At 43.4% G+C, this 19,519-nt stretch overlaps 1 protein-coding gene across 5 annotated transcripts in view; it reads right to left on the bottom strand.

The window, feature by feature from the left end:
* The window catches only part of BBS9 (Bardet-Biedl syndrome 9), a 3,505,410-nt gene that overhangs the window by 2,047,041 nt on the left and 1,438,850 nt on the right, over positions 1 to 19,519 (bottom strand). For 3 of the 5 annotated variants that reach the window (XM_069613236.1, XM_069613237.1, XM_069613238.1), the window contains exon 14: positions 12,269 to 12,373. The exons of the other annotated variants lie outside the window; for them this stretch is intronic. In XM_069613236.1, the coding sequence (XP_069469337.1) occupies positions 12,269 to 12,373 (105 nt within the window). The remainder of the gene's footprint in view (positions 1 to 12,268; positions 12,374 to 19,519) is intronic. 5 annotated transcript variants of the gene reach the window in all.

The raw sequence follows: 19,519 nt of genomic DNA, 5'->3' as shown, positions 1-19,519 counted from the left end.
ACATTACCTCATTACAGAGACTCCTATGAAAAAGACACGAATCTTAGCTGGAGGAGGAGACTCCCGTGACGCAGAGCTGAACAGCAGAGGTGGTGCCATGCAGAGCAGACGCTACCTCTGTAGCACGGAACAAAGACACCCTGGAAACAGGACCACAGAGAGGAGGTAGAGGGCCAGAAAACCGTGAAGCACTGCTGAATCAAGGAAGACCGGGAGCGAAAGATCTTCAGGCCCCATACTGAGAGTCAAAGAAGGGGAGAGAACCAGGAGCACTGGCAAGGCCCGGAGAAGGTTGCAGCGGCAGGAGGAGACAAGCGCTGCTGATACCAGAATCACAGATCCTCCCTGTTGTAAGTGCCACGAGAGAACAGGTACACGAGCCACACAGAAAGAAGGGAGACTGGTGGTTGAACGAAGCAAGGAAGACAAAACCTTGGGTCATTAACCACCTAGTGAGCCTGTAAACAACCTGAGCAAGGACCCAAGTCTCCAAAGTAATGAGAAACCAGCTAAGAATGCTGAAAGCCAAGGAAACCATATTGAAAAGTCCCATAAGGAGGAAGGGATGCAGAACCCCCAGAGATAGACAGGAGAAGCCTGACGGTTAGAGAACCCGTGAATAGCCTGCACGCGGGCTGATGTGTCCCGGGGTACACAAGGCCTAAAACCAATACCGAAAACTAAGAGAGCCTTATTGAACAGTCTCTAAGGGAGGAAGGGATGCACACGCCGACAGAGATAGACAAGAGTAACCCAGGGGTTAGAGAACCCGTGAATAGCCTGCACAATAGCCGAGGAGACCCAAGAGACACGAAGAGTGAAACCAATATAGTAGGCCAAGAGAGCCATAAAAACGAACCACGCTACTCTGGAGTGTGAAAGCTTGAGTGAGCGAATGGGCATTAAGATACAGCATTGTTGAAAGGGAATGGGTCGAGTACCTCTTTGGATCCAAGTATTGAAACTTGTGGTGAATTGAGCAATCAGTTGGACCATTTGAAAACCTTTCATGAACTGAGTGACTTTGCAACAAGATAAACTGAGACAGATTTGGATTTTCGAACTTTACAGACCTGCATTTTGAACTGATTTCTTCTTTTGAAACACACTGTGGTGACCCAGGGCAGGAACGATGTCCTGGGATGAACATTTGATATGAAGATTGTCTGCAGGAAAGGGGGGCCAGCTAAGAGGCATCGGCGACCTCCAGTGTGAAAACATGCTTGTTTTTTTTGTGTTTCTTTTTCTTTGAGTGGTGGCGCCAGTTAGATGGACAGGTTAGAATGGAGGACTGAATTGAGATTATTTGACATCCTGACAAGCACCTTAGATCTTAGTTGTTAGTAAGTGTGAGGAATCTGATATTGTCATCACTCCTTTCCCTGGGATAGCCTCTCCCCATGTGGCCAGGAGACAGCAGCCACTTCTTGATCCTGACCCAGCTATATGAGGAAGGACCACCTGGGAGGAGGCAACCCTCAGGGGGATGAGATGACATAATTGGAGAAAGTCCCCCTGCCCCCCATTCTCTTTTAGGGATGCTCCCTCCATTCCTGATGGCATATTGCAACACTCTCTCTCAACCACTTGCTAGGTCTACTTTAAGTATTCTCCAATATCACACAAGAACAGCATGGTAACAACTGAGACGAGAAAGAGGGACAGAGCAATAAAGATGATTAAGACCGGTAAAACGCCACTGCAGTTTAGTCTTTGGAAGTTGTTCAATCATGCTGGGAAATTTAAATCTGCCACTAGCTTGCAGACAGTGGGGAGAGCTTCAGAGGCTGAGCTGCGCCACGACCTGTGCTGACACCAGTCAGAATGTTGAGAGAAAGCATGCTATGGGAAGTGGTGTGCAGGTGAATCCAGATGGCGGAAATGCAGAAAGCTCACCGCCCGAGAATGCGAGACAGCGGGAACTGGGCACAGTAGAGAAGAACGCAGTGAAGGCGCAGCAGCTAATGGGACGCACACCGAGCCAGCAAATTGAAAGGGACAGAAGCTGTGAAACACGAGACACTTAAAGAACCCAGTAAGCCCAGGGAAGGCGGACGGGTTACTGGGTTGCCTAAAAATGTGTGTGCCTTTTCATAAAATTAATGCGAAAGATTCAAAGTGAAAGCTGTGAAAAGATTAACATATTTGTAAACCATGCTACGAGCAGTTCGCTTAACCCAAATTGCAGGAGAGAAAGCAAAGTAAATGCGAATGGTCTTTGAATAGGGGCAGAGAGTAGACCCACTGTGTGAGAGAAGAAGCGTATATTAAAATGAACTTTAGGAAACAAGGCTCGATAAGCCAACATTGTGCAAATATCATTTCATGGATAAAAGGAAAAGTAACTGCATACAAGTCCTGCCAGGAGAGTCTACCAGGCAAAGTCAAGTGTGTGAAATATGTTACAGTAAGAGGAGAACCTCAAGGAAGATCCATGCCTTGCGAGTTTGAATTGTTGTAAATGTGGTAAAGAGCCTGGCAGGGGAGTATACCAGGTGACCTGCAAGTCTGGGACCCGCACCCAAATTGAAATACAGTGAAAAGAGTATCCCAAGGAGGACACATGCCCTCAAGAAAGTGAATTATCTTGAATGTGAAGAGAAACCCGGAAAAGGGAGCCATTTCACCGAGAACTGCGAACACACCAAGAGGAAGGAGTTATCCTGTTGGGTTACAAAACATGTGATTATTCTTTGTTTGAACTTTTCGTATTGGTAAAAAGGAATCTGGGGCAGGGGGCCATTCCCTGGAACTGGGACTATTGTCCACTTGTAACTTTTTGGTTGGATGTATACTTTTGTGTTGGATTTGAACATTTTTGTACTTTGACAATCAGAGACAATATCCTTAGCACTTTAGAGTTAGTTTTCGAGTGTGAGGGACAGGATAGGATTTCAGACAAAGGATATATTTTTGCTTTAGACATCTTGACAAAGGAGAGACCCCTTAGTTTTGGTTGAGGTAGGGATATACCTCCTAGATTAGGGTTAGTGAAGCATTTTCCAACTCCCTTTTGATTTATTAAACGTTTCTAACTGAAAATCTGTGTCCATGTGTCATGCCTGACTCTTCACAAAAGGGATACCTTTTTAGCAATAGGGCTAGTGAGGTATTTTTCTTTAAATTTAAAATAAAGACCTTTCCTTGACATGTCCCCTGTTCAGAGTCTTACTAATGGTTCGCCACATAGTGAACCTTTTTTTCGTTAGGCAGTATAAACCTGAGATTAGAACACAAATGTTTTCTTGAAGGAATTGATCTGGTATCGTGGAGTGACTTTTCATGGAGTGACTTTTCTTTTTACTTTTATTCTACATCACATTTGTAGTGACAAGCTATTTTCCTTAATGGAAAATGGAAGAGATACACAAAAAGAGAAAAGTCGCCCTGCGTTTTTGGACATAATAGAGAAGAGAATAAATATACAGAGAACATTAAAGTTGGAATCCAAGAGTTATATCACGGCTCAAGGCACAGGAAACAGAGAAGGCAGTAGCACTAAGTGAACAAGGATATAACTCAGCAATGTGTCAAGTGACTTTATTGCCACACTAAATATAACTGATATGTAAATGAGATGTGTGCATAGTTGTACATAGCTGCAATGAGAGTTTGGAATGTGACATAACATTTTAAGGTGTGCTACTTTAATAAATAGGGGTGGGTGTCTCTAAGACAATGTGGATAATGGATGTATACCCCTGACAAAGTTCCTTTGATTGACTGGTGTGTAGAAGGAGCGAAACATGTTGGGTTGATTCTGTGAGGATGGATATAGTTTACAAAATTAAACACTTTTGCACTTTAGATATTAAATGTTTAGGGGACTGTAGAACGTTGAGGTTTTTTTTATATGAGGGACTGAGCGTTCAATACATATTATTGTTTTAAGAAACCAATGATGTGTTGAGGAATGCATTGGCTTGTCATTTGATGTGCTGTGAGATGAGAACCTCATACCCGTAGCACAATACAGTATGCCTATGTATTTATTAAATGAGTTGTAAATAAAATAATGTGTACATTGCAGCATACTAGAGTGCGTTTGTAGTGGTTCAAATAGGTTAGAGTCCAGGGGTACGCAACTCTAGTGAGTTTTGCCATGAGGTCTCTGTGAGTAAATGCTGTGAGAAACCAAAGGGTGTCTCACGTATTAGTCCCCGGGGGCTGAGTTTTTTTTTTTCTTCTCTCTCTCTCTCTCTCTGGAAGAGGGAGACAGTAACAACACTAACCCTTACATAACTCATCGGACATGTCCCGCTAATTGGGTCAGGCAAAGTCAGGCACTTGACTTTAATCACATACATCTGATATCCATTAGCTCTCCCCACACGGATCAAAGGTGGAGCACAGAGAGACACTCTGAGCAAGGTGGAACACTAGAAGCAGCAGGACTTCCAGGGCGAAGGCAAAAGTACCGGAGCAGAGCGACGGACTGAGGGATGAGAGCCTGAGGTAAAGGTACCCAGGAGTTCCCTGCAGGTGGTTGTTGCCTCCAAAGAACCGTAAGAGATACGTGGAGAAGGCTAAATCCCAGAGAAGAAAACTGAATTGTGTTTCAAAGGCGCCCGCAACCCTTCCGGGTGAACGACAGAGTTGGGGAGGCGTGGCCAAGACTGTGGTATTAACCATGACTCGTGAATTAAAAATGGCGCAGACGAGAAAAGAATGCACACAGCCAGTGAGTTAGCGAGCAAGATGAAAGACTGGTGTGTGTTAAGGGAAGATTGAAGTGTCAACAATATATCTTACAATTGAAGACTGCACGCATGTGGTTGAGACACGAAGAAAGGCAGACCTGTGGTGTACTCTCAAAAATACTGATAGCTGTGAAGCACGTGATGCAGAGTAGCAGAGCGGTCCGGCGAAGGGTAGCAGCCCACTCGAAAGTCTCCACGAAAGGCGATATATGTTGTGCTATAGCCATGAAGTGAATGAACTTTAAAAAGCGTGATCAAGATTGACCACGGCTAAAGGTGAAGTGGAAAGTGAACACTGAACTCTTGTACTTATGATATTGAACTACATAGACCAAGAAGCACTGGGGTAAATAACACAAGTGTACAAGTTGAAGGGAACGTCGAAGCGGTCCTGCGGAGGTCTATAGGAAAAGCCTTGCACAAAGGTTTTCAACAACAGGAAAAGGTCTGAGCCTGACTGGTGGAGACCGGAAGTGTGATAAATTGGGGGAAGGGAACTCCTAACGAATGTGAACAAAGCTTGGGGAAGGGAACCCCTTCAAGTGCTGTGTTTAAGAGGTCTGAGCTCGATTGACGGAGACCTGCGTGAACTTTTGGTTAAACTGTGAACCCTTTTGTTGAACTGTGAAGGAAGTTTTGGAACACTGGAAAAGTGACTAACGTGGACGGCCAGGCAGGCCTCAATCCACGTTTTTAACTGCTTCGTTTGGAGAACCTGAGCCAGAGTGTGTCATCCAGTCTACGGGGACTGCCTTTCTCCATGCTGTCCAACGTGGGGAGCAGAGCTAACTCAGCCACCTTGATTCTTTATATTCGAACACTGATTTTCCTTTGCATACATATTCCCCTTTGCAAATTGTTTGTATAAGAAGATAGAGATAGGGCAGGCATTAGGTTGTTGTTAGTATAGGCCATTTTGATTTGACAGACTGACTAAGACTGTGTTTCTTTATTATTTGATGGTAAAGACTACACAGGTTTTAGCAATAGGGCAAAGTAGGATTTTTTCCAAACCCTGAGAATTTAATAAAGGTTTTACAAATTGTACCTTTTGTGTCAGTGTCATACTTGTGATCCCATGCCTCCCTTACAGAGCTAATTGCATGTACCATCACCCCGATATATTAAAGGAGAGGAATGCTATTATAAGAAATGCTTGATGTTTAAACTGTACTTACCATTAGATCTTCATGCAAAAGGAATAGACAAAGTCGAGAACATCTGACTGCCAGTGCTAAGCTCTCTGCACTGGCCAGAGCTGTCTTCTCCCACTATCCTCCCCTACCCCACGCCCCGAACACTGTCTCTTGTTTCAATAGCGCTTTTGATGGAATAACGTATGTTTTCTACACATGGCAGAACTATGTTTAGCTTTTAGAGGATTCATTTCCTTTTCTGCGTGTCTTGTGTCTCCACTGCAGGCTCGGGTTTACATTGGTCTATTTAAGTTTCATAACTGGTTTTCCATTTCGGAAAGGGTATAAGTCTGTGACATGTCATTAGGGAAGTGACATAGGATGCCATGATGAAGTAAGAGCTTCTAAGTGCTTTCCAGTTTTTTTTTTTTATCCTGTGAGTGGAAATTCAACAATTTACGTTTAAGAATTTATGTAAACAACTACGGCGGCTGAGGAAAAAACGACAGAAGAGCTGAAACGCACATTAGCTATTGTCAAAAGGTGGCAGGAGTAAAGGACAGTACTACTATAAATGTGCCTGTGTGCGTACGTGTCAGATGTGCTGTAGCGGTATAGGGTGGCGAAATAAGGACTCAATACTAGTGCATGCATTACAGAACTTTACATGCATTTGAGCGCCTAATAAAAATGTATTGGAATAGAAACTATGCACCGTTATTGTGCAAAGAATTGGCGCAACGTAAACATACATTTAAGCAATGGGTTGCAAAATAGGACGACCCCACAAAACCATAGTATCTTAACTGTAGTGAAAAAAAGAAAACGTGGAGCAAACTGATCAATATTATTTGGGATTCTGTAATAAAAAATTGACCAACCCGATTTTGCTTCAAACCTGGTTCTGCGTTTCACATTTGGAAAACAAATATTGTGAAAAATGATTAACCTGGGGAAAAACGTTATGCAATATAACAAGTTTGAAACAAAATCTGTTCTCTCCATGCCTTACGCTAGCAGCAAAAATGGTGCAGAATGGGTTTGCTCCATTTTTATTGCACTCGTGCAAATTTCTGATAAGCACTTGCTGCCTGTCGCGGTATTACAAAGGCAGGTGCCTTGGCAGGATGTAACAATGTTAAGTTAATAGCTTTTTATACCCATCAGTCACCACCATCGCGGGCTTAACAGTGCCCAAGCTTGTCTAGAGCGTGCCCATGGCTTAGGACGAGTGGAAAAGGTAAACGGGAGTGGGATGGAGAATGCACAAACAGATATAATTAATAATATAACAATAGCAATGGGAAATGTACATGTACATGCTCAACAGTGAACCATTTATTGCTCAACCAGCGTAGGCGTGACCGGGCTACTATAAACTGCTCCCTGAGTTTTAGGCCAGGGTGATGCTTTCTGTGTGACACCAATGTTGTATTCTCACATATTGGATGTCAATTCCCAAAGCGTAGTCCCATCTACTGTGACATTATCATTTTGTTTATAGTGTGAAAAAATTACTTTAGGCCAAGCCAGCGAAGAGAGGCTGGGGAAGTGTGAGCGACAGGGGAGCTACTCGCTCTGTGATGCAACCACGAGAGGTGTTTAATGAGGAATTCCAAAAAGCACCCCAAGTCTTCTCTTAGCTGTCATGAATGGTCAGAATTCACCCGTACAGAAAAAACACGACTCTAAGTGATCGCAGAAAGAAATGGGGAGACTCAAAGGGAGAAAACCAAATATATCCAGGTGGCTGACAAGCAAACAGGGGATTTGCAGAACACTTCAAGCTCCATTCGCAATTCCATATGCGAAGCCGAAGTCCAAGCTCAGCACAAGTCAGCAAGGACAACCCAGAAAAAAGCAGAAAACCGGAGCCAAAAGCAAATCCCTTGGCCCCGCAGGAAAGAACAGGGAACGGCATTCGTACCTGGCACATTAACACTGACCACTACAGTTTACTTTACGAGCACATTCTGACAGAAAGGAGAGCCAGTTTCCCCCAAACCTGCCTGGCGAAGTAGTGGCTCAGAAGGCAGCCGACACTCCAGCCAACCCTTAGATGGTTGACTCGGGCAGAACACAAAGTAAACTATTCGAAAACAAACCCTCTCCTGCAGTAAAGGGGAGGAAGGATTTCACTTTCAGGTTGCTGAAGCAAATCAGGGGGGCTATATACTCTTCAGGTTGCTGAAGCATGTCAATGAAGCTATATTCCCTTCAGATTGCTGAAACGAGCAAATATATGGATTATTTAAATTTAAATAATGGTATTCCGGCTGAAAATGTACAGACAGAAGGCTTAGTGCTTGGCAGTATTGGGATAAAACTGCAGCACAGCATGAGGGGCCAACTAGCTCACCTCTTACATGGTGTAAAAAGATAAAAGACTGTTCGTGATCCTTGAGAGCTGTCTGACTTCGGCTGATAAATCGATCCATAGAAATAGCACTGCCATATAAGACATGGGCATTAATCTATCATGGAGCAAAAATTCAAGCATTTCATGTAATGGCTGCATACCCATAGTGCTTTTCTGAACTGGATGTGAACTTCCAGGGATGGCTACTGGGTGGCACAGTGAAATATGTCTCAATAGCTGAAATGGCCTTTTCTCCTCTCATATTATATGGTTCTAGGTTTTTTTTCTTGCATTTTTTAAACCACCAAAATATTGCTGGTGCTTAGTAAACATTTCCCAGCACTACAATTGCAAAGAACCAGTTCGTACAGGTGTTGTCAGGGATGTTGCCCCTGGATCTGAGAAGGAAGGAACTGAAACTTTGGTTAAAATGTCAATATTTCAGTGAGTGGCACCCAGCGAAGAAGTGCCTCATTGTTTATTGGATGCATGAATATAAAAAGGTAGAAGCTGGGAGCTTTGGGTTTCATGCTGACAGATTGGTGAAGCGTATAGGGGTGGTGGCACTATAGGTTGCAGAGAATGTCGGAGTGATTTTGCCGATATGGACGTTGCATGACCCACATTTTACTATGGAATTTGCAAAGGTGATGGAAAAAAATTATGGAGATAAAAGAACTTGGCGATAAGGTATGTGGGGTTGGTGGAGAAGCTGCACAGGCATATACAGATGGGTCCAGGGACCCAGAAAGAATCAAAGTGGGTATGGCCTACTACTTTAAGGAGGAAGGCGAGTATAAGATAGTGAGGCTGTCAGATAATGGTTCCATCTGCACAGCAAAATTATTGGCAGTGAATATAGCAGCGATTGGAGCAATGGAGAAACGCATTGCAAGAATGGTGGTGTATGTGGACTTGCTCAGTGCATCGCAAGCTATAAAAGAAGGTAACGGCGATAGAAAAGATATTGTAATGCATATTAAGCAGCGGTTGGAGAGGCACAGTGGGAGTAATGGTGATTGAGTTGGCATGGATCCCCCGTCATTGTGGGATATTAGAAAACAAATTGGTGGACAGTGCCTCGTGGGTGGCCGAAAAAAGGGAAGTTGTGGGTGTAGAGATCCCCTTGAGAGTGGATGTGGTGCAGGTTGTTGTGAAAGGGAGCATTACGGAAGAGTGGCAAAGCAGATGGGATCTGAGCAGGAAAGGAATGCAATTGTATGGAGCACAAAGGAGGGTCAGAGTAAGAGGTATGAGTGGGATGCGGAGATGGTACGCAGAGAGGAAGCCATCTTGAATCTGCTAACAGTGCGACATGCAGGATAGCAAGGTTGGAAGTTTAAGGTGTGAAGAGTCATGTCTGAGAATTGTGAGGCATGCAGCAGCCCAGATATGGTGGATCACTATTTAATAGTGTGTGAAAAGTTCAGATTACAGAGGGAGTTGCTGAAAGGTAGGATGAGCGGTATCGGTGTGGAAGTGAGGACGCTGTGAGATTGATTATAAATAAAAATAAATAAAAAAGGAAGACAAGCAGTGCAGGTTCCTCCTTCAATATGCAAGGGATACTGGGAAGTGGAAGGAGATTTACAGGCAGTGCTCGGATGACAAGGGAGAATAATGGCGTACATCTATTAAGATAGAAATTGCCGACTCCTAGCCTTTAATAGCCACCCAAGAAGAATAAGAACCAAAAGCTAATACTTCGATACACAGCGGATACTGAAATGGGGGAAACTGTAGCAGACAGACAGACAGACATATGACGGTGGGTCCATATCGTTAATCATACTGGTGCAAGTCGCCTAGAGAAATCCCTAGGAGGAAAAAGAAGGATTTCAACGACACCACATTGATGATTCCCACTAAGGGTGAAACGTGTATGTGATTGTTGCATCCTTGGAGTTGTCAATCTTAGATTGATAATATGTATAAAATAGCCCTAAACCTGCAATACGAAACTGGTTGAAATGTTTGCTGGACATTAACAGCTCATCACAGAATTGTTTGAGTAAAATAAATATACACATGGGTCAGAAATGGCCATTCTGTGAATTATGTATTAACCTGTGCCTGTTCCAAACAGTTAAAGGTTGATATATACATTTTCTACATATTAAAAAGTGCATAACTTTTGTCAATACGGTAAGCGTTTTTTCATTCTTGGACATTCCCTACCATGTGCGTTATTGTGCTTGCGGGGTTACAAAGAGGATCTGAAAGTGTGCATGCGTGTGATGCGTGCATTCTGATAACTTGTCCAGATCACTGCCATCTTCTGAATCATTTGGGACACACTTTCTGAATGTGGCCCATTGACGTTCGGACTCCCTGAAGACACGTCGCTCAGATGAATGTTGTCTCTTTGCATAAAAATGAGTTATCTGACAATAGTTAATCGAGCTTCGTTTAAGTCTATTGCTTGGGACGCAGCACTGGTCAGTGAATTGGTATGCCTCCCTGAATGACTGGCATGGCTGCTTAGAGGCCAGCAAAGAGCAATGACCGCTTGATACAATCGTGGAGCGCTCTTCACCAGGATTCTGGCCTGGGATTTCACTCCTGCCCAACCTGCTTCATTAACAGTAGGCAACGCTGAAGCTGTGCAGAGGCGAAGCACGCGCCACTTGCTAAATCAACCAGAATAGGGGGATCTTGTTTCTCCATCCAATCTCCCATGATCTGGAACTCTATTTCATTCAACATCCGCCGCATAGAGGACCACCTAGCTATCCGGAAGGCACTGAAGTCCTGGCTCTTCCCCTCTGCATCCTAACTAACCTATTCCATCTCCAGGGTGATCTGACAGGTAGGTGGGGGGCCCTGGCGAGTCTCCAGAGGAGACAAGGCAGTACCCATCACGCACAGAAAGGATTCCAGTCGATCCGTATGATACAATCTGCATACACTCATCGCAACTAGATACCAGCTTTGACTCTCGGGTATGTATTGCACTCCATCTCAATGGCGCATAGCCGTATCCCTCTTGGGCACGGCTGCACACCAGCATACATGTGCAACAAGTCACCACTCTACTTCATTACGCACATTACATCTGCCATTAGAATGCAGCTGAGTCCCATGAAACAATTCAGTACAGCTGGGAACATAATCCGTCTCCTAAACTCGTATACTCTCCTGACAACCGATCACAGCACCCATCCAGTAGCCAGACCTCCATGGGTTGCTGTTGGGTTTGATTATTTTATTTAAATATACTTTATACAGTAGAATGTTAAGTGTGTTCTAAACTCACAAGTTCCATTTATATGTTCTCTTTAGATAAGCTCTGTGTTGCATTATGATCTCATGCCATTCTGTTGTGGAGTGTTTACCTTCATGTATAATTCTGTAAGGAGTCAGTTTGTGCCTGTCTCTCAGGGCAGTGCCTGCTGTCGTCAAGGCTCTCATTTAATAAACCTTTAACTTGCTCCTGGCGTATGAGATCGTTTCTTAACAGTTGCTAGCAGGGATTTAGCCGCGCCTACCTACCATCATGCTGGCTAAAATGCACAAATGCTTTCTAAAATCCTCCTTTCAATTCTCATACCTCGGTCCTCCAAGAGTATTCACCCACAGCGCTTTGAAGCCAGAGCAATGGCATTAGGCACTATACAAATGCCATATAACATAACTGTGTACGAATCTTTGTAAATGACGTTACTTTGTTTAATGAAGAATTAAAGCATTTGGGTTTTGGATTTACCGAGGCCAAGCAAATGAGTTAAGCAATTTACTGAGTAATTTAGCTAGTTTGTTGTTCATCCACAGAAGTACCAACATTAAAGTGCTCTCTTACAACAAGACATGCGCTAACAACGAAGTGTCAAAAGGTAAAACCTCCTTGAGCAGAAGGCAAGCCAGACACCAAATGACATGTGAGGGGGATCAAGATTACACCAGAAACTTAGATGTCAGTTAACATTTTGCTTGAAATGAGACTAAACAATTTACAAACGGACAGTAAACAAAAAGTGCGCAGTATAAAAACCTGACACGCAATTTAACAAATAACCATAAAGGTACTTTAAAGTACAGCAAATACATCTTAATGTGGGCTTCAGATCACTCGCCTGTCGGCGTGCTGTAGGAAACAACGGCACTCCCTTCGAGCTCTGCTGGGGGACAGTTATCCTTCAAGAAAACAGATAGGCTGACACTTTTTGAGATACCTGGCTCTGAAATAAAGCAGACAAAATATCCTGATAATGCACTGGACGTACCAAACGATATTTTAAATTAATCACGGCAAGGCTACACAGTGATATAATACATGGTAGCCTACAATAGCACTAGACAATTCTGGAAATAACGTTCTCATTACAGGCTAGTTGCGATATCACAAATTACCTGTAATAAGAACATGACATCACAACTGCTCTGTAATCAGATATTACGCTCCGGATGCGACGTCACAATGGCAGCTGCTTAGGCCAGCACAGATCAGAACTCAATCACTCACTGCTGCACTTAACGCTGTCACAAGGTTTTCAAATTCTTTATTTGTAAAATAGTTGCCTGTAACACTTTACAGACAGTAATTGACAAGTGGTAGATTGTTTCATTTGTGCACTGCTGGAATTTAACACATATGAGCAATAATCTGCATATTTTTACTTATTTCAAATCGCAAAATGAAAACGTTTTTTCTATGTATTTTATTAATCTATATTTCTGCAACAAATTAGTAGCTGCATGTTACCTTTTTCAATCCAAACGCATTATACATTGATTATATGGTACAGCAATGGATCTCTTAGATTAGATTAAGCACGAGGACAGGTAGTAAAGGCGGTGACAGTGTGTGGCCATGTATTATAAGGAATAAAATATACCCCCACCATATGTAAAAAAGGATATCGCACCTCAGAGTTCCTTGACATTATAAAAAAACTCAGCATTAGCCTTGCTCCTCTATTTGCTCAAATAGCACAGTATTAAAGGTGCTCACCTTTTAAACCCAGCAATCAGTAGTGAAAACTTCCCTGGAAAACAAAATCCCAAGATGAAACAAGTGCTGGTTGTCTTGTGGGTAAGCGTCTGCAATGGGAACAGGCCACTTTTATATATGAACTACAGATAGCCACGATTATCCGTAGTTTTCTCTAGCGTGAAGAATCCTACGTATCCCTCACTAATGCCCTGCCTAAAGTCTCCTCCCAGGTGGCCAGCGAAAGGCAGACACTTCCTGATACAGACCTTGGGGGTGGTGTACTGTGGGAGGATCATCTGGGAGGAGCCAAGACTCAGGGTGGTGAGGAGATCCTGTGGTATGAGACAAAGGATTTGTCTTTTAAAAGGGAGAACCTTTTAAAATAGCCAGAACAGTTACTTGCCTATTGTCATTATGCTGTATCCGAACCACATATAAGATCTGTGGCTCTAAACGCAAATTACTTTAAACTTGCACAGACCATAATAACAGAAAGACCATTTAAGGTATTCCAGGATACAAATCCTCCCTACTCCCAGAAGGTATAATAGAAAGGAAACCAGAACTAGTGCCTTAAATGGACTGTCTTTCTCGATAACAACAAATTCTAATGGTTAATCCTTAAATGACTATGGGAAATTTATGTACCCTTAAAACCCAGAAGTTATTGAAAACTAACTTACTTTGTTGTTAGGGACTACAAGTCCCAAAATCCCAAAAGTACTGGGACAAGGAAGAGGGCTGAAGAGTCATGCTGTAATAGTAGTCAGGCAAAGCCTAATAGCCCACAGCTGAAGGAACCTGAGAGGCATAAAACGCCCCATTAGAAGCATGCAATTAGAAGAAGCTTGAACTGTGGCTGGATTTCGTGGAGTAGTAGCAGAGGCAGAAGGAAGAAGGCACAGTGTTGGCAATCCAGGCAGAAGTGGGACACCAAAGGGACGCCGGGATTCTTATCAAGCAGATTTCACCTGCTTATCCTTTAAGGGTCCTGTTCCCCCTAACTCTGAAATGCTGAGGCTGCCCAGCGGAGGGCGTGCAGGAAGGCTACCTTTCCCCATGTGAGCCTAACTGCAGAGATTACACAGCGAGAAGTGGGTTGGAGACCGTGGTGAGCAGCTGTCTTGAAGCCATGGGTCTCAGGAGCGAGAGGGGTTCCTTAATTGAATGGCCGAACCAGAGACACCTTGAGCGAGGAAGGGTGCAGGTCCCAAGTGAAGCCAGAAGCAGCAGCAGTGGTGCAACACATGGAGGCAGGAAAAGAGAAGACAGTGAGTTAAACCTGTCGTTCTAATTCCTTGCGCGAGCACTGCCAGCAACAGAATCTTTTTTTATTTTGGCATTTGTAAAGCACACCGAACCCAGGGGCATCTAGCTTGAAACTCACTCGCGTAAGAGAAGAAGCGAGGCAAAGTTGTTCATTCATTCTATAACAATGGAACACTTGAAATTTAGCATTCGCGTGTGATCAAGTATTTCCATTTAACTCGCATGAAGAGCAGACGCTACGGAAAAGCAATTGTTAAAACTTTTAAAGTTTGTAAAATCTATGAAGAAGTCGTGTGTGCCTAATTAAGTTTCTCAAAGGAAGGGTGAACTTTCAATTATTATTCACACAGACAATAATTGTTTCTGAAGAGATGCGAAGTGTCTAAACCATTGTATTTGAAGTTGGAGAGAGCAAGCATTGCTCAAGCCAATAGCATTCCCCTATTGAGACTGAAAACAGCCTTTCCCAAAGCTAGAGAGCAGTTTAAACAATGCTGTGAGCCAAAGGAACTTTAGCACTATCCAAGATACAAGTCTGCAAGCATTACCAGACGCCAATTGAGTGGCACCAACGCTTCTGGGTAATTATTCCGGCTAGAAGTTCTCAAAGGGATGAAGGCAAGGTTGGGGAAGGGAAATTGCTATGTATTCTTTAAAGTTGATACAACCTACATTGTCAAACACTAAAGAAGGGAGAGAGGAGTGTATCCCAAAGGCAATCAGCGGTTGTAGGTTGCAGATAGACAAAAGAGACAAAGAGGCTTCCTTTTGGGAAAGGGATATTCAGAAGACGAGTGCCTTGCCTATTTAAAGGTATTGAAGCACCTGAAAGTGAATCTGGTCATAACCTGGTTGAAGTCACAAAGCACTGACGCTATGGTAGTTTAATTGGTTGTCAGTAGATGCAAGACTTCAGTAGCACAAATGGAGTGGAATACTATGAGGCAAAGGAGTATGACCTCATGGTAAACTAAGTTGAAGTTGTTGAAGTGGAAGTAGAAGTATTGTGAAGTCATCCTGACAAAGATACCTACTGTGAATTGTAATCTTGTAAAGAGAGACATAACTGTAAACCAAGAACTGTGTTTCACTAACATTTGCAGAAGCTGTATTTCCTTTGAATTGTGATAATTCTTCTTTGACAACTGGAAGTTGTGGAAAAGCATTGTGGCTAGGAATACCAATGATGCTATTGTGGTGTAGTGGAAAGTATTATCACCAAGAGGAGCAGCTTTGCTGTTTTTGGAACTTTGGTTTACAAAACTTTACTGTGATATTGAAACATCACGAACAGAATTGAGACTGTATTTCCTACATGGGTATACTTGTTTCTTTTTGTTGAAGATTGGAGCTGAATCTACCTTGAATTCTGGTCAAGGGAGCTAGCCAAGGTTATTAAAAGGTTATCAAGGAACTGTAAATATTATTGTTGATGTCATTTGAATTGCCATGTATTTATTTGTGTATTTGATGTTCAAGTGTGAGGGCCAGACATCCTGTTTCCCCTTACTTTTGTTAGGCACGGAAATCCTTGTCAGAGTAGGGATAGTGAGGCATTTGATAACTTTCATAATTTAATAAAAAGGACCATTTTGTACAATCATCTAAAAGTTTTGTGCCTCGCATTGCTGACCCCTCACAGTAGCCGTGAATATCGGAAAAACATCTGGAAAGAAAAATGCTTTCTTGCCGCCTCCCCCCAACCCACCTCAGATCCTCACCAAGTGCCCCCATCAACTGTGCCAGCTCCCCCACTCCCCGGATGGTCTCTTCATCCTCCCGTTCCCCCCTCCCTTTGCCCCCACAACATACACTATTCTCTGTGACACTGTTTGCTTTGAGATGTCGGCTATTTGAGGTTATAGCCGAGGCTAAAGAAAAGCTTTGATTTGCAAACTCAGTCCCCTAGACCCCTTCCAACTCCCAAATTCCACTGGGTGACCTCTAGCCAGCCCCCACCTCTAGACTAATGACATTTGCAATTATTTCACCTGCAAAAGGAAGTTTCCCTGCTTTTCATTTTCGGATATCCCTGCTGCCACTGCCTGGTACATCCCAGAGGGATTCAATCCGGCACACCTGCGTCCAATCAGCCTCCCTGAAGAGTGCTGAGGCATGAAAGCACGTTGGGAGGAGAACATCTTTGGACTGTTTGAGCCTACTGCAGCAGGGACCCATAGTAGCCCCCTTCCACCCCTCAAGTTTTTGTGTATATATATATATATATATATATATATATATATATATATATATATATATATATATATATATATAATAGTGCAGTGACAGCTGCACTATATTTGAGTATCAAGTTCCATAGGAAATCCAAAAAATCAATTGCTAATAAGCTTTGACTCGGAGCCGATTTGGCTGAAATTTTGCAAACAAAATAGTACTTATGTTTCACCCTAGTCCCCATTCCTTTTCCTGCAGAGGAAAAAGTCACATTTCAGCTCAGGCGCACAGCCTAAACCGTTGGATGGAACTGGACCAGGTACGAAATAACTTGGCCTTGAATCGTTGACTAGATTTCCAGCGTGGGTCTGGGGTTATTGCATTGAGTAGTCTGTTAAATATTTGACGCAGATGGGGGTGCCCGCCTTCTCCCAAAATTATACGGTTATCTCCCACAGTGCTTTGCAGCAGACATGCTTTTCAGAAAAGAAAATGCCACTTTTTTTCTCGATGGGTGAGATGTTCGCAAATATTCGGTTAAGTTTCGGGGTTATCCGAAAATGGAAAGATGAAAAAATGCCTTTGGTCATAGGAAAAATGATGAAATGTCATCAGGCTAGAGGTGAAGAGGGGGGAAAAGTACAACATGTGAAATTCGGGAGCTGGGGGAAGAGGCTGGGAACAAAGTTCAGAGCTTGAATGTTTTCACAAATTCAGGTTTATTTTTGCATATTAGGAGTTATTCTTCATATTCAGAATTATTTGTAGTCCATTGCTAAAATAACTGCGGTTATGGGAAAACAGATTTTATTTTTTAGAAGAGATTTTAAAAAATGAGAATACAAAAAACGTGGAATTTTACAGCTTCAAAAAGGTGTTGGGTAACCTATTGGGTAAACATGTCAAGGGGTGCAATATGGCTGCCGAGGCCAGTGAGCACGAAGGCTGTGCTCACTGGCCAGGGCCAAAGACACTGGATAGTGGGCCCGAAAGACATGTACAGTGGCCACAGTCATGTGGCCACCTAATGGGTCCAAAAGAAACATAGTGGGGGAACATGTACAGTGGGCACTGCCACAGATCATGCTCACCGGACAGGGCCGAAGGCTAGTGGGTCTGAAAGACATGTACAGTGGTCTGGGCCACGTGACCACCTAGTGGGTCCCAAAGAAACATATTGGGGGAACATGGACAGTGGACACGGCCAAAGACCTTGCCCAATGGCCATGGCTAGTGGCTCAGTAGTGTTTTAAAATACGCAGTGGGCACGGCCAACGGCCCTGGCTAGTGGACCCGAAAGACATGCAAGGCCGTGGCCACCTAGTGAGTCCAAAAGAAACCTTTTGGAAAACATGTACAGTGGGCGGTAAAAAACGATGGCATAACAGAACCCTTGAAATTCACTGAAAACCCTTAGTTAAGGTGCAGTTAAGTTGCGCAGATTTAACGCAACAAAACTCTTGAAATTCAGATGATGTGGGAAGTCATGACCAGCTTAACTCAGGGCATTCCTGTTGCAAAGCCCATGAGCACATGCGTATTCTAAGGGAAGGGATTCACAGTGACATACAAAATGGTATTATCGGGGCTCCGAGTTAAGCTGGTCATGACTTCCCACATCCGCTGAATTTCAATGATGTTGTCAAATTTGCAGACCATAAATGCACCTTAACTAAGGTGTTTTCAGTGATTTGATCACACACACACCAACAACAACAAAGTTATGGTGGGTTTAAAAAGGTTTGAAAAAAACCTTTCACCGTAAATGTGAAAGTAGGAAAGTCCATTTGAGCCAAGTCACACATTCCAAGGCACCCCCTAGTAGTCATCGCTGGCTACTGCACCTCACCTCCAGTTCTTAGCCACAATAGCAAGGCATTGTGGGTTATGCAAATGAGCTTTAATGCAAACCTTTTTCTCCAGAAACTTGTCTTTGTCTAAGAGGGCAGTGCTACTTTATACATAGCTTAATCAACCCAAAACAGACATTTGCAAGGCTGCATATATATCTATATATGGTACACGGCCTGCGGCAGCGGCGTATAGTTATGCTTAAGTTGCTCAACTCATAGAAAGAGCCGTTTTAAGGCGGGCAAAAACTTTGGTGCTGTTCGACGAATCCTCACCAAACTTTGCAAAAGAAGTGGTGCGGTTTCGTCCGGAGGGTGGGAGGAGGACAAAGTTATGGGGTGGGAGGGGTCCCAAAACCATTGAAATCCTCAGACATGATGGGAAAAAAATGTGCTTACGTCTACAGCCCAAACCGCTGTATGGATTTTCACCAAACGTGTGCGAGGAGTGGCGGATTGGTCCTGAAAGCGGGCTTTTTCAAGTTTGTTGTAAATCTGTCCAGTTGTTTTTGTAAAAAATGTGCAAAAAGTAGGTACAAAAAGATGTGTGATATCTGGGTCCGGTCCACGGACTCACTTCCTGATTTCGCAGTCCGCGGATGCCTGTGGGCCAATCAGGGGGTGGCTAGATGTACGTGGACGCTGATTAGATGTTCGAGAACACGATGTGTGTCATCATTGAAATGGTCACCATATTGGATCCACGGACCATGGGCTTCGTCCGCAGACAGGCCAGTGAGGAAAACAAGTCTGGAAAATACATTTGGGCTTATTTTGTGGCTGAAAGAGGCCCAAAAAGTGTGGGGGGCTATGGAGCACTTTTTATAGATGAACAAAAGCTGTGCAGGTGCCGCTGTGTCCGCAGTCAATTTTACTGTTCCATAGACTTCATTGGGATTGAGCGGGGGGGTCTGGGTGAGTCTTGTTATTTGAAGGTGTATTGTACCCACTTGTTATATGGTTTAATTCTATTGTGGTGTTAGAATCTGGCCACTGGCCACACACACTATAGTAATAGGTGTATAGTAATAATAGGTGCTACAGAGGGGAGTATACAGTATTTGTAATATGGTGTAATCTGTAGTTTCTTTGTGAAT

This window comes from Ambystoma mexicanum, chromosome 5p (assembly GCF_040938575.1).
Source record: "Ambystoma mexicanum isolate Mex_15411 chromosome 5p, UKY_AmexF1_1, whole genome shotgun sequence".
NCBI lineage: Eukaryota > Metazoa > Chordata > Amphibia > Caudata > Ambystomatidae > Ambystoma > Ambystoma mexicanum.
The sequence above is the reverse complement of the archived record's forward strand: the minus strand, read 5'-3'. Positions and strand labels throughout refer to the sequence as shown.